We start from the raw sequence: 15,607 nt of genomic DNA on the forward strand, positions 1-15,607 counted from the left end.
AGGATTTAACTATCTTGCTCACAAAATTTAAACACATTTTCAATCATCATCCGTAGCTTTATTATCAGTCATAGTCATTATAGCTCCGAGGTTTTCTTCTGTTCCATGTTTTAATCTCTCCCATATCAACTCGGCGATGGCTTTCTGTGTTCTCCTTTCTAATTTCTCTAGCTTCTTCGCTACATCTCTCTTCAGATCCCAATCAGGTTTCCTCGGAGCTAAGCTAGATATGTCTAAGTCTTGTAGCACCACCTGGAATTGGATATCATATTTTGTTATGAGCCTATTTTAGTACAAAATAATAGTTGTTGATCAGGAAATATATTTTAACATACATTTTTTATATGAATGTGGAATAGGTAACTCCTTGAGTATGGTTAAATTATAACAAAATTTAAAATATTCATAATATTTGTCACAAAACATGAAAAAATATTATTTTATAATATAAAAATTAAAAACATCTACCATGATTTTAGCTTTATTTATAAACATCTGTGGTATTAGAAAAATGTAAAAGTAAAGCTTGAATTATTATTATACCTGCCCCCGTAGACAAGTGGCAAAACGCTAACGCTAGCGCTACAAAATGTATGGATTTGACATCAGTATTCGCTAGCGAAGTGATGACTTATGTCAATCGCATACATTTTGTAGCGTTAGCGTTAGCGCTTTGCCACTTGTCTACGGCCCCTGGGTACAATACAGTTTAAAACAATAATAAGTGTGATTCTGCCCTTTTACTAACTTTATAAATACCAATTCTGATTACTTTCCGATCAATTCTAATATTATAAATGCAAAAGTACTCAGTTACAGTTACTCACTGTCTGTCTTTATGCACAAACGAATCAAAATGGTTGAAATTTGGTATGGAGATACTTTGAGTCAAGATATAGGATACTTTTAATCCTGGAAAAAGTGAACAGTATTTTGGCACAACAGAGTTGCAGCAGTGTTGCCAGATCAGGGGATTTCCCCCCTAGATTTAGGGGGGTTTTTGACCAAGATAGGGGCAAAATATCGGGATTTCTCCCTAGATTTAGCTAGATTTAGGGGGTTTTCGACCAAGATAGGGCTAAAATAGGGTATTTCTGGGGGGAAATCAAATAAGTTCAGGGGGATGTCGCCGAGACTATGTTGCAGGTGTCATCCAGTGTAATATAAAATTCAATCCTTCTAACCTTTTCTTTACCAGCCTCTAAGAGATCCTTGACTTGTTCGTCGACAGCGGGTGGCTCCGCATCTGCTAACTTTACTTCTTGTAGACTTTCGTCTTGTGGCTTGTAGCTTCTGAATTTTGGTCTGGAATAAGATATGATGACATGAATATTACATTTGTATTAATTAAAATGGCTATAAATTATATCATATTATTATATGTATTGTAAAGAAATTAACAACGAGTGTGTGAATTACAACACTGTGTGATATGGTCATTAACAGCTAAATGCTGCTAGATCATTATAATCAAGAAATGAAGTTGTTTTGATCCATTGCATGCAATATAATTCATGGACTTAATTTATTTGAGTGTGGGTTATAGATCTGTTTAAAAGGTTAGATGAAGACAATGTTTTGGTCGAAAAAACTTACTTAGGAAGCTGTATAGCATCAGACTTAGAACTTGAACTATCTTCATTGGTATTTTTACGTTTAAGGTTTTTGAGTCTCTCTTTCCTTTTCAGGGCTTGTTCCTCTAAGCTTCCAACTCCATCCATGATGTCAGCTATCACCATACTATTGTATTATATAATATTATGTTAAAATAGTTTAAAATGTTTGGTTTGTTTGGTATGATACTTTTTGTTAACACTGTCTAAGTATACAAGTTTTGTAATAAACTCAATGTTCAGAGAAAGCGTTTGATAAGTACAGTTGTAATCTGCTAAATTACTATTAAAAAATGAAATATCGCCTTCTAAAACATTACAAACTTATAAAATCCTACAACACCATTTCAATTTTCATTTCATTTTTCAACCATGCATCTTCTTCTTATCCTTCTTTTTTTTCATATTATGGGCATTATGCTTCGATCATATATATTAGTGATCGAAGGCATTATGGCACTTTGGCTAATTAAGCCCGTCACAGACTTAACTATAATATTATATTATAATAAAATATTTTTATTAGCTATAAGTACATATTACTTTTTTTTTCTATACTAATTTTCACGTGACCGCACACTCAGCTATAATATATATTATATATTTCTGGTAGCTACTGTAATATATATTATAGTACGGTATATTAATATATATTATAGCTGAGTCTGTGACGGGCTTTAACCATGGCCAGTGTCGAGTAAGTATATTATGGCGGGAAAATAATATTCTAATTTCTATTATACAATTTTCAGCATCGTTTTTCTATATTGTCAGGTCGTGGTCAAGTTTAAAGTCTAGTCAAGTCTACTGTCTAAGTAAAAGTCAAGAAGTCAAGTAGTTTCAGTGAAGTGTCTACCACTTTACTGAAACTACCGACTTGACTTCTTTAGCTTTACTGAAACTTACGATGGAGTTTTGGAGGGAACACAAAATAGCACGTCTCTGGACATTGCATCACTTTCCTACACTTGTGCACAATAACGAATATCTAATGGTTAAATATCCTACCAATATTACACATTCAAAACACAATTTTAGGAAAATAATACAAAAACACGTTACACAATATCACTCTTTCACATTCCCGGCAAAACTCCCTCTTCTCCTTGAGTCACTGACCTCTATATTACACTGGACAGGCTATGCTGTACAAAATGACAGCTTTTTCTTATGCCGATTTGAAGCGCCGCGGTGAGCGTACTGCGAACTAATTTATATAGAAAATGAAAACCACCATTTGCAAAATAGTAGTTCCAAGTACACTCACTACTGCTTTCACATAGGAATCAGCGCCAATATGGCGACTTTCAAATATTTTATTGATAGCGATCGCCTGTCCAGTGTATAATAGAGGTCAGTGCCTTGCGTATATTATAAACTAGGGTTAATGACTAATAGATTAGACAGTACTAGTCATTGGAAAAAGCACAAATACACCATAATATTTATTAGTGTTGCTTTAAAAACTGACTGTTTTTCTTTAAAAATAGGCGTTCTTTTACTTTAGAAACAGAAAATTTTTAAAGCAACATTAACCTGTCAAGCCCCAAGCGGTCACATCACACATGCGACCGCACTAGCTTGCTATAATGTTTACTCTATGGACCGCACCAAATGTCAAAAGCTATTAAATATTGTGTTTCTGTGCTTTTTCCAATGACTGGTACTGAGTACTGACCAATCAATCTACTAGTCATTTACCTTAACGGCCATTCCCAATATTTGATCTATCTCTGGTTTTGCCCTACTAGAGATAGGAATAGCTCAGATATTAGACATTAGAGACATATATTTTATGTCAATTGTGAGCTATTCCTATCTCTAGTAGGGCAAAACCAAAGATAGATCAAATATTGGGAACGGCCGTAAGTATTCTTCTTCTGTCTTCATGACATAGGTATTGTACTTCTTCTTTTTTATTAATGGCTCCTTTGTGAGTTGCCAGTATAGGTACCTATTGTATTGGTATTTTAGAACATGACACTCAATTAAGAAGTTGACAGTCAGCTGGCAAGCTGCGAAAAAATTAAACGAACACGGTTACAGTGTTTGACAAGGCTTTATTTGAACGTGGGTGATATTCATAGACTTATTTATATACCGTCGTAATATTGACGGTTGCGCTGCTGGTAAAGGAGAACTGTCAAACACGTCATGTCAAAAATGACTTTTTCTATGATATAAGCGGTTAGTTCCTTTTCTCGCATCGTTCAAGTCGAACTATAAAAGGGCCCATTCACGGCAGGACTGCACGGCAGTCGTGCGGAATATTTTTATTCGCGCTCAAACACAGACTACGGGATATTGACAACACGGGCGTATATATATAAATTATAGCTTTGATAACGTAAAAAAGCGGCCAAGTGCGAGTTGGAATCGTCCATGAAGGGTTCCACAGAAGGTTCCACAGCAAATTGGCAACATTTTTAGGAAATCAATTTAAATATTTTTTTTTATACGTATACCGCCGAGGTATATATATTATTATATAAACAGCGATGATATTGTACTTATACAGATATGTTACGTCCATACTATTTTTCGGCTTAGATCTCTTCCGAACAATTTTCAAATTCAAAATTGCAGACATTGACAAATTTGACACATGAGTGAAACAAAAGATACGAAAAACCATTTACGTAAAAGAGACAGTTCTATTTTTAAACGTCGAATCGTATCGCTGTCTCTTTCTTCGCCTGTGCTATGACGAAAATTCGATTTTTTCCAGATTGTTCGAAAAAATAATTGAAAATGTAAATAATCTATGTATATATTGCAATCAAGACATGTGGTAAGAGATTCCATGTGTTTTGTTTACTTTCGAGTCATAATTGGTACATTTTCGATACACGCACGACGTCATTTTAAATTTATTTAGGTAAGACAAGACGCGGCACATTCGTGACTGCGCTCGATGCAGACTAAACAACAGACGGCCCAATTGGGCCGTATTTGAAGCTTCACAACGCGCGCAGTAGTAACATATCTGGTTTGAGTATTTCATCATTGATAAACAGCATGAAATAAATTAATAATATGGATTATGCAGGTGAACTAAAAGAGGCTCTTTTATTTTTAACCCCCGACAAAAAGAAGGGTGTTAAAAGTTTGACGTGTCTGTCTGTCTGTCTGTTTGTCTGTGTGTGTATCTGTCCGTGGCATCGTAGCATCCAAATTCCAAACGGGTGGAGCGATTTTGATCTAGTTTTTTTTTGTTTGAAAGCTGACATGATCGAGAGTGTTTTTAGTGAGTGTTCTTATATAATAATATTGTAACCCGTATGTAAATTTACTTGACTAATTATTAAAAAATATAAATAAGATTATGCATATTATATTATTGGTATATTGTTTGTAATAACTTACAATAATTCTTAATGATGTGATTAATGTAACTAATAATGAACTAGCTTTTCTAATAATTTATTATAAGTAAATAATTTATAATTGTAGACTATGTGACATATTATAATTAAAATTTACTAGATATAGTGTTAGAACCACTAATATTGTAAACATCTTGTACAACCACCACTTTAACTGCAAATAAAGAACTGATTACTGATTACTGATTAGCTATAATTCATCATCATCAGCCTGCTGGACAATCAGGGTTTATCTGATTCATGAAAGGACGATAGCAACTTGTAGTCGTTTGATGGGTTTTATATTTCATTTTAGTTCCTGACAACACAATATACGTATACACGCCATATTAATGGAAAGTTGACCTGGTGCTACAGCATCACCTGGTAATCAATATGATATCCAACTCCTCGCCAACTCAGAGCAGAGGTTTCGTGTTTGGGCTCATTTTAATTGCGATAACCAGTAAGAAGTAGATAGACAGTAAATATTTACATGCTGCTGCTGCAGCATCTCCTGGATTCTATAGGTATTCAATTCAAATCAAAATTCAAATCATTTATTTCGGGCATTAGTGGCCCATATAACAAATATCTTAAAAACGAACATACATATTAAATATATAATAAATACCTTAAAACTAACAAACATGTTTTATATATATTCTTAAAAACTAACACTGTCACGCTTCGTTCTGGAGTCTCCCCCGGAACCTCCGATAGACTACATCCATCGGCCAGAACTCCGGCGCCTCGAAAGTCGACAGAAGGTCCCCCGACACGGCGGGGTGTTTTCGATGTTAAAGGTGTAAATTACGTTACCAAAATTGTAGCGGCTGGGTTGCGGAAGACAAATAGTTTCGAGTTGCAGAGGCGCACCAGGAAGGGAGCGTGGTTAGCCGGCGGCGTCCGGGACTAGAAATGTGTCACTAAAACGTCACTTGCACTTATGTCACACTGTTCACAAATGTCATTGTCACATGAAGGAACTTCTTTTCCTTCTTTTAAGATGGCACTGCTTTAACATACTCGGCCACCTTGAGAGCTCTTAGTAGCTCTCAACTTATATTGTAGAGGCTCACTAAATGGGAAGAGGGCATATCTTTGAAAACGCTCGGTCAACCGTGCCTGCCGCTGTCTTGATTGAAGCAACTCTAGAAACTTTGTCTCGTCCAGGGTATGTTTTGATGATTCTTCCCAGCCGCCATTTGAGAGGAGGTAGATTGTCCTCCTTGATGAGCACCATGGTACCCGCAGTCAGGGAATCTCGATTTGTCTTCCATTTAATACGCCTCTGCAACTCAGAAACGTAATCGGTCGCCCACCGCTTCCAGAAGTGTTGTCGAAGTTGCTCGACGCGTTGGTATCTTGATAAAACGTGTGAGGTCTTCTCCGAGACATCTGCACTCGGTAGAGCCATCAGAGCCCGGCCGATGAGGAAGTGACCTGGCGTCAGGGGCGTAAGGTCGTCTGGATCTGAGGACATAGGATGCTAGGGCCGAGAGTTCAGGACAGCCTTTACTTGCACTAAAACCGTATTGAACTCTTCATAAGTCAAATGAGCATTGCCTACTACGCGCGTTATGTGATGCTTGCAGGACTTCACTCCTGCCTCCCACAAACCGCCAAAATGAGGCGCATAAGGAGATATAAATTTGAATTCTATTTCATAATTTGAAATTTTATCCATAATGGTTTGACTGCTGTTCTGCAAAAAATCTGTAAGCTCCCTAGCAGCTCCTACAAAATTTCTGCCATGATCGGAATAGATTAACAATGGCTTTCCTCTGCGGGAAATAGATCTTTTTAAAGCTAACATGTAACCTTCGGATGACAAAGATGTTACAAGTTCTAAGTGCAACGCTCGTGTCGATAAGCAGACAAAAAGGCATAAGTAACATTTTTCTAATCTAGAACCTCTACCTTTTTTATTTAAGATATACATTGGGCCAGCATAATCCACTCCACATTTAAGGAATGGAAACCCTGATTCTAAACGCTCAATGGGCAAATTGCCCATTATAGGTTGTATGGAATTTGCCTTCATGCGACAGCACTTAACACACTGGTGTACAATTTTCTTTGTAAGATTCCTCGCACCAAGAATCCACCATCTTTGTCTGAGGTGTGATAACAGAAGTTGTGAGCCAGCGTGCAGCAGAGCATTATGATTATGTCTGACCAAAAGTAAAGTAAAGTAATGTTTACCACATATAAGCATAGGATGTTTTTGATCATATGTTAAATCAGAATTGCCTAACCGGCCTCCTACCCTTATGACATTATTTTCATCCAAAAATACATTCAATGAACACAGTTTACTAGATTTTATTTTCTGCTTATTAATTAAAGCATTATATTCACTTGGAAAGGCAGAAAGTTGAGCATTTCTAGTAAGAAGCATTAGCGATTTATTCATTTCATCAACGGTTAACGCACCAGTACTCCGTTCTGAGGGGTTTATAGAACGTAAGTTATTTGCAAATCGAAGCACGTAGGCAACAACCCGCTGAGTTTTTATAAATGAAGAATACCTTTCAAAGTTAAATATATTATTCTCAAGTGTATTAGTAGTCATACATATTGTTTTCAAATTAAGTTCTGGCAAACTATCAATCGGTAGAGTCGGTGGCTGATCTAAATTGAATGTGGCATCTGATAGGAAAGCTGGCCCTCGCCACCATTTATCAGAATCTCTGAGATCAGCCAACGAAGTACCACGTGATAGTAAGTCAGCTGGATTAGATGAATTCAATGATATTTGGTATGTAGGTACGTTTTGTGTCGGGAAAGGACATAGGATACTTTACATCCGGGAAAAAGGTACGGTACCCGTATGATAAACAAAAATGATTTGCGCCTAAACCGCTGAACCGATTTTGATGAAAATTGGTGTGCATATACTTTGACTCTCGTGAAAGGACATAAGATAATTATTGTCTTGAAAAATGTACAGTTACCGCGGTATAAGGTTTCCTATTTTGCGCCTAAGCTGCTGAACAAATTTTGATGAAACTTGGTATGGAGATACTTTGAGTCCCGGAAAAGGCCATAGGATCCTTTTTTATCTCGGAAAAATGTACGGTTCCCAGGCGTTTAATTAAATGATTTCTGCTTATACCGCTACAATGGATTTTGATGATATTTGGTATGCAGATATACGTTATGTCTCGGGAAAAGACAGAGAGTTCCTGCTTCTTCTTCCCTTCCCGCACTTCCCGCAGAGAGCTCTAATGTATTGCACACACACTTGGGCACTATGATATTACTCCTGCGTAACTGGCCTGGTTTTATTGAAACCGGCCACCGCCACCGAAACCGGTGTGGGAGTTTTTAGGGTTCCGTAGCCAAATGGCAAAAAACGGAACTCTTATAGATTCGCCATGTCTGTCTGTCTGTCTGTCCGTCCGTATGTCACAGCCACTTTTCTCCGAAACCATAAGAGCTATACTATTGAAACTTGGTAAGTAGATGTAGTCTGTGAACCGCATGACTCTTCCAATGTGGTTTTTCGGTCGGATGACATCTGACAGCAAGCACGTAGTTCCATAAATAATTAAATTTTAAATATTTAAAAGACTCCTAAAATCAGTTTTAATTATTTAAAAATAATATACATTGTAGCATAATATAGTGAAATGAGGTTTAAAAAAAAGTAAAATCTTGTGAGCAAAAGTGGAAAAAAGTGGTTTGACGGACGCGATCCACAATCAGCTGTTTTATAACTACCGACGGTAACAAAGTACTACATAAGTTACGCAGAAAATAAACACTATTTAATTATTTTTAACCATAAAAATATAAAAACATACCTCAGAATGTTCAATTTTAAGTGTTCCCATTGTAAAAAAATCCTGTGTGTAGCTGATGGGGTCAAATGCAATAAGTGCACGGAAGTGTTCCACCCTATATGCCCAAATAAAATGGAATTTGACCCAAAATCTGCTTTAAAATGGTCTTGCCGTTCATTCAGAGCTGCTCCTACAGCCTCTGAGGGCTTAATAACATCACCACCAGACACTTTCGCCGACGCGACTTTTTCACCTAACCCCTTGGCGGACGAAATAAGGCTCCTGAGGGAAGTTATTATGTCTGTACGGCACGAAATGCAAACCTTCGGTCAGGAGATTTCTAAACTTAACACGACTATGGCAGAGATCAATAATAATCGTTTGGATGGGCTCGAGAAATGAATGACCGCAGCAGAGAAGCGAATCGATGCGCACGCGCGCACCCCCGGCCCGGAGTCCGGACCCGCCGGTAACTAACGCGATAGATAAATTAGAATATCAATTGAATCAACGGGAACAAGATTACTTACGTAATGACATACAAGTCACAGGCGTACATGAATGCACCGGCGAAAACGTACAGCATCTTGTCAACTTAGTTGCGAAAAATGTCGGCGTTGAGCTAGTTGAGCGAGATATTGTTAGTGCCGAGCGGAGGGGTCCGAGGCGATCTGGAGCCGAAGGAGACCAGCACCAGTACTCGCGGCCTATTATTGTAAAGCGGCTCGCGTTCGCCGTGGCGTCGACACCACTGGTATCACAGAAGGCTGAGCGACTCGTATCTACATCAATGAGTATCTTACCAAGCTCAATCGCGCGCTGTTTTATAAAGCTCGCGAGAAAGGTCGCCGCAATAACTGGCGATATGTATGGATTCGCGGTGGACTTATCTTCGCTCGTCGTGATCCCGACTCCCCTGTACAGCGTATCACTTCAGATAGTGATCTCTCACGCATTTTTTGTACTGCTTAAGTTGGTTCATCTTCATTAATATTCATTTTAACTTTAAAAGTTACTTTATGTGCAGAACATTGCGAGTTTCTATTTTATTCTGTTATAATTGTCGTGTGCTACTGTTATGTTATATTATATTTATTCTGATTGTTAGTTTTATTGTTATTTTATATTACTTATATAATTGTTTTATACCTTTATAGAGCTATGGCAGCTTCCCATAGACGAATTTAGGTCATAAATAAAGTAAGCGTCTATGAATAAAATATACCTTGTTTTAAAGAGCATTTATTACTGATTCTTAAGAAAAAAAATCGTGATTTTAGAAGGCCAGGTTTTTGAGTTATCATACTTAGAAGTTTTGAAGGTTATGTAATTATGTAGCTTATTATTTAATGCATGTACCATGTTTAATAATGTATTTATTACTAAATATTCAAGAAACTGATGGAGAAATGGAGGTTACGATTGCTAGGCAAAAATAATTAATGAAAACACAAGATAAGCAACGGGATGTGGATCCCACTTAGATTGGTGATAACTTTATTAATAACTTGAACTTTATGAATAGTGAGAGGGAGAAATATGGAAGATATTATGGAGATATCAGTCATCAAAATGTATCACATGCTTTTATAGCTTGAAATTATATCTAACAGAATAATTAATTCATGTTTTCACTTATTGCATTAAACAATTAAGAAAAGTAGTTAGTCGTGCCAGGGCTACCAAAGGCTTCTTAGTGCACTTTAATATGTCGAAAAAAGATTTTAGGAAGGTTTCTTATGAGGATTTATTGAGTCCAGTCCATTTAAGTAAAATTATTTGAATTTATCTGGATGCAGTCTTGAATTTATTTTCCTTCAAAATTGCTTCACATTCGTAATATGTACTTTACTACAATAATTAATAGCAGTGCATAAAATGAATTGTAAGTACTTATACTTATTCAATATTTCATATGAAATCTACTTAGGTATAAATATACAAATAATGGAATAAATTACATTAATCATAATTTATATAAGCACTATAAATGTGATTACAAATAGAAAACTTTTTTGATTTTAAATTGGAAAAAATAATTATAGGCAACATCCGATGACAGAAAATAGCCATTTTGAAACCATTTTGAAATCACTTTAGCTATTTTTAAATATTATCTTTTTATCCTGGCTTTAGATCAATGTAACGAAATCGTTGAAAATCATTTACGAATATATGTTATTCTTTGGTTGCTATGCGTTCCTAAGACGCTTTAAAAACTTTTACCTAAAAATCTGCCATAGCTCTTTTTTACACAATACCATTGTTACATATAAAACCCTGTGTACGTTTAAAACGATTTTGTTCTCGACAGGCTGTGCGATACCTAAATTATGTTTTCTAAAATTATACATTGTTTATATTTTATTTAAAACCAACTTATTGTATAACGACGATACATCTTTAAATCGGCCTCATTTTATTAAGATATTACTTAAACATGTAGACGGCTGTGTAATACCTAAGTCAATAATACCTACATTACTTACAGAAAAGGACGCAAAGAAAATGTTAAATAGAACCGTAAATTTACGGTTCCTCCGCGATCCGATTCCGATCCGAAACCGAAAATTTACGGTCTTTTCCCGGGACTTAAATTATCTGCATACCAAATTTCATCAAAATCTGTTAAGCCGTTTAAACGTGAGAGGTAAGTGGTAACAGCTGATATACCCAGTACCCACATACACCCTTTCGCAATTTATATTACATGGATCCAGTTTTATCTAAGTAGGATGTAGGTAAAATAATAACATTTTTTTTTTAAGTTTATTTTATTAAGTACAATATTTACAAAAACAATTGACTGTCCATTATAATTATAAAACTTATGCATTAAAATACACAAAAGTATAGTTAGGAATAACGATATTCCTCATAATATTTAACTATGTATTTGTTAATTATGGAAAAGTCCCGATCTAAGGGAGGTAGAGACGGATATTTGCCCAGAGCGGCGAAAATTCGGGGAGGCAAATTTGATCTATTTCTTAGCCATCCACCACCCAAGTTTGAGAATTTTCCTTCCAACTTACTTCAGGTTGGATAGTGGAAATATTTAAGTACACTCATGACTTATGTGGTTTTCCGTATGTAAAGGTTGGCGAAAAATATTTTTGTCCGAAGCAGCTATATTACTAGATCGGTGACCCTGATGATGAATGTTTTAAAGCCGTTTTAGAAGCAACCCGCAGCACCACAAATCGTGATCACAAACAAGTTGAACTTTGTATAATTAATAATTATGTAAATTATGAAATACTGTTGTGAATGAACTAGAAAGTTTCGTCTTCCGTTAATTTGTGGAGCGAGCTCTATTAAAGTTATTGATTAACATAATATTATATCGTTTATCCTAGTTTAATATACTTACTACTTATGGCAGTTTAAATGTAAAATAAATAATTCTCTATACATTCTATACAATTAACTCTAGTTACGTGTATAAATCTATAACAAAATATATGCGTGTTTAGGAAGGTACCTATAAACAAGACAGAAAAATCTTAAACCATCTTAAAATTGAGACCTGAACACACATAGTTGATAAAACCAAAATTTCTTAACTAAACCTAGTAAGTACTTAATAACATTAAACATAACCCATAAAACGTAAAGTCAAGAAGATCGTAGAATCGTATTATTTAAAAAAATACAATAATTATAATTGGGCAAAGGTCACCACAAAGTGGGTACCAGAAGACGGACGACGACGCCGTGGACATCGAAAATAATGGCGAGTCGTGAGATGAACTGGATGCCTACAAACCAGGCTAACCTGGACCTGCGGTGTCGTTGGAGCGAGACAGATGGATGACCTTGGGGGAGGCCTTTGCCCAGCAGTGGGATAGCACAGGCTTGTAAAAAATATATAATTATTTCTATACTCCACTCGGGCTAGCTTGTCGCTAGCGGTCGTTGACTCCCTGTCAAAAACTTGTCATTTTCCATATAAAACCACAATAAAAAATATCTGACACTTCATTGTCAATCGCGGTTTATATGGAAAATGACAAGTTTTTGACAGGGAGTCAATGACCGCTAGCGATAAGTTAGCCCGATTGGAGTATAGTGACCTATATTCGTCATACAGTATACTGCAAGTATCCAAAATATAACAATTTTTAAATGATTATTGTTCGACTTTTAAGTACTTAATTTTAATATTAACGGGCATCTTGAATGTTTGAATGTACATCTATAACTTTCAAGAACGTGATTAAATCCACCTCATTATTGTGAAGATGAAATCGGTACAAATTACTGTATTAATGTTCAAGAAAATTTCTCACAAGCTCTATTATATACTAAAGATGGCTGATACAAAGTTTGTACCTGTGGTCGTATTATAACTAAACAATATTGTAATGATGATTGTTTGGGCGAAAATCATGTTTTGATTATGATAATATAGTAACACATAAAACAAGCTAGAAAACATGTAGGTACATATGTTATTAACTTACAATATAAAGTAAACTGTTTCATATTTAAAATTAGTACTTTTGCAGGTACTCCTATCGTATAGTTGACTATTTCATTTCTGGTACAATATACAAGTCACTTCATAAGATACTTCTGATGTGTCTTCTGCTATCGAACGGCCTGTTGACTGGAACCCCGTGGTTTAAGGATAGAACTTTGGACACGATGTTCAAATCTTCCTGTGCTCTCCCGTGAATGCCTCTCTGTGCCAACAACTGTTTCAGTTCGTAGTCAGAATTGAACTGGTTGGGTCTGTTTCCAGGAAAAAATCTGTTGTTGTTCACGTTGTTAGGGTTAAAATTGTTGAATCTGTTGTTGTTCACGTTGTTAGGGTTAAAATTGTTGTTCACGTTGTTAGGATTAAAATTGTTGTTCTGGAAGTTTCCGAAGTTTCCCACGCCGCTCTCCTGACGGAAGACGCGATTGCTCTGTCTCTGTGGTAAGTCGTCGAAAGCTGTCAACTGGTTTAGGTTTGTAGCCTGGTTGAAGGCTACAGTTGGTTTCGGTCGAAGGAACGTATCTATTCCCTGTGGAAGATGATTTTGTTGTAATGGAAATTGATTTTGTTGTTGATTCCGTAAATGTAACAGAAAGTCTACAGCTTCTCTATTGGGCAATTGCTGCTGATTCGCAATGATATTACTTTGATCCAAGGTGACGCTCTTTTGAATTGAAACTTGGGAACTTAAGGGCAATGGATTGTTTGTGGGAATGGGAATATTCGGCACTGGTTTGTTTAGAACGGGCGGCTGAAAGTTATTCAAGTTCGCATTGTTCCTTTGTTGTTCAAGTTGGAGTCGGTTTAGCTTTTCTTGTTCTAACAACAATTGTTGCTGCCTCTGAGCGTCTTTCTGTTGTATCAGCAATTGTTGCTGTCTCAATATCTGCTCCTGCTGTCTCTGGTGGAACTGCAACAGTTTTAGTTGCTCTTCTAGAATACGCTGTTTTTCTTCTAGTTCTCTCTGGAGACTCAACTGTAGAGAAATGTAATCATTTTGCCCCTTGTTAGGGTTATTAGTGAGGAAATTCGAGGAGCCAGCCAGTTTCAGATCTTGGTTGTTGTTGATCTGTTGGTAGATAGGAAAAACATTTTTCGGGACGCCATTAGCATCTTGTTGGACTGTGAAAGCTGCAACTAGCGGAGCCTGATAAACTTGCACGTCTTTCTTATCTACCTCCTCGATATTCTCTCCATCATCGTTATGCGTCGGTTTTGGGGTTGTCGTTGTTGTCGTTGTAGTGGTAGTGGTAGAAGTTGTCGTTGATGTTCTGAAGGGTTTAAAATTCGAATACTTGTGGTTTCCTTTGATAAAACTAGTGGACGATTTTGGTGTGCTCTGAATACTTCTCACTTGCTGTGAGCTGGCTGCAGTTTCTCTCGCTTGCAGGATTTCTGTGAAAGGATCCTTTGTTGGTAGGGTTGAATCACCATTCACGTTCTCCACGTTACCCGCTGTTGAACTCAGAATAGAAATTTTCTTATCCACCTTGAATGGTGATGTGTTCGAACCCTGAGCGAATGCTTCTTGACCATTTACGATGAATGAATGGATTTTGATATTTTCTTTGCCAGTTTCCGTTGCGTAGGAGTCAGTGTTGGAGCCATCATTGGTAGTCTCGTCGGATGAATCCAGATCAGTCGTGACGCTTGCATTTTCTTCTAGGTCACTGAGGGCTTTCAGAAGCGCCTTTCTAATGTAAGGATCTAAGCGAGCGGAAGGTTTAGTCTCAATGATGTTCTGCTGGTCCTCATATTTATCTTTGCTGGTTGTCTCCTCGGCAATGGACAAAGATAATACGGTGACGAGCACAAACGCTGCTACCTGAAACGAAAAAAGAGAATGTTATTTTTTTGCTAAAAGTCATTTCATGGTAGTTTTTATTATTCGTAGTTTCATGGGTTTAATTCTCAAGTGGAAATCGCAATATTTCAAGCGAATAAGATAGCTCCAGATCTAGACTTCTTTTGAGGTAAGATAATCAGGGTGTTAAAAACCGATACGCGTTTTAAAGTTTTTATGACAAGTTACTTGGGCCTTATAATCAGTAATTAAGTAAAGTAAATAGTGAGTCAAGTTTAACAATACCGTCGCTTCCGTTACCACGACTGTTTACCCTTTGCTCGCGTTACATGGCGGCGTAGAACAATGTCTGTTGATGTTTTGCCGTTGTGTAATGATACTATGCACTTGCGGTTTCAAATTGGTATACTTTGACATTTTATAATCTGGTTAAACTTGGTTTATGTTGTTGCCCTACAGTGAACGTGATTTCGATGACTTTTAATAATATTACTATTAAATGTTCGATCGATCATTGTAACAGAAAATGTCTTTTCCCATGAAATCTTATT

At 36.5% G+C, this 15,607-nt stretch overlaps 2 protein-coding genes across 4 annotated transcripts in view; both read right to left on the reverse strand.

Moving 5' to 3' along the window:
* Positions 1-15,607, reverse strand: part of LOC121727452 (coiled-coil domain-containing protein 12) — a 26,263-nt gene continuing 10,656 nt past the window's right edge. Inside the window, exons 2-5 of one of the 2 annotated variants that reach the window (XM_042115322.1) lie at positions 8,122-8,128; positions 1,597-1,745; positions 1,185-1,305; positions 1-252 (exon numbers count right to left, since the gene is read on the reverse strand). In XM_042115322.1, coding sequence (XP_041971256.1) covers positions 40-252; positions 1,185-1,305; positions 1,597-1,739 — 477 coding nt within the window. In that variant the 5' untranslated portion in view covers positions 1,740-1,745; positions 8,122-8,128 and the 3' untranslated portion in view covers positions 1-39. Of the gene's footprint in view, positions 253-1,184; positions 1,306-1,596; positions 1,958-8,121; positions 8,129-15,607 lie in introns of those variants that run through there. The other variant, XM_042115321.1, reaches the window with a different exon arrangement.
* The window catches only part of LOC121727449 (protein PIEZO homolog), a 25,816-nt gene continuing 22,995 nt past the window's right edge, over positions 12,787-15,607 (reverse strand). Inside the window, exons 2-3 of one of the 2 annotated variants that reach the window (XR_006035675.1) lie at positions 13,232-15,077; positions 12,787-13,199 (exon numbers count right to left, since the gene is read on the reverse strand). Coding sequence is in view for 1 of the 2 variants with exons in the window: in XM_042115315.1 (XP_041971249.1) it covers positions 13,335-15,077 (1,743 nt within the window). In the remaining variant the exon portion in view is untranslated. Of the gene's footprint in view, positions 15,078-15,607 lie in introns of both variants that reach the window. The other variant, XM_042115315.1, reaches the window with a different exon arrangement.

The sequence above is a fragment of the Aricia agestis genome, chromosome 5 (assembly GCF_905147365.1).
Source record: "Aricia agestis chromosome 5, ilAriAges1.1, whole genome shotgun sequence".
Taxonomy (NCBI): domain Eukaryota; kingdom Metazoa; phylum Arthropoda; class Insecta; order Lepidoptera; family Lycaenidae; genus Aricia; species Aricia agestis.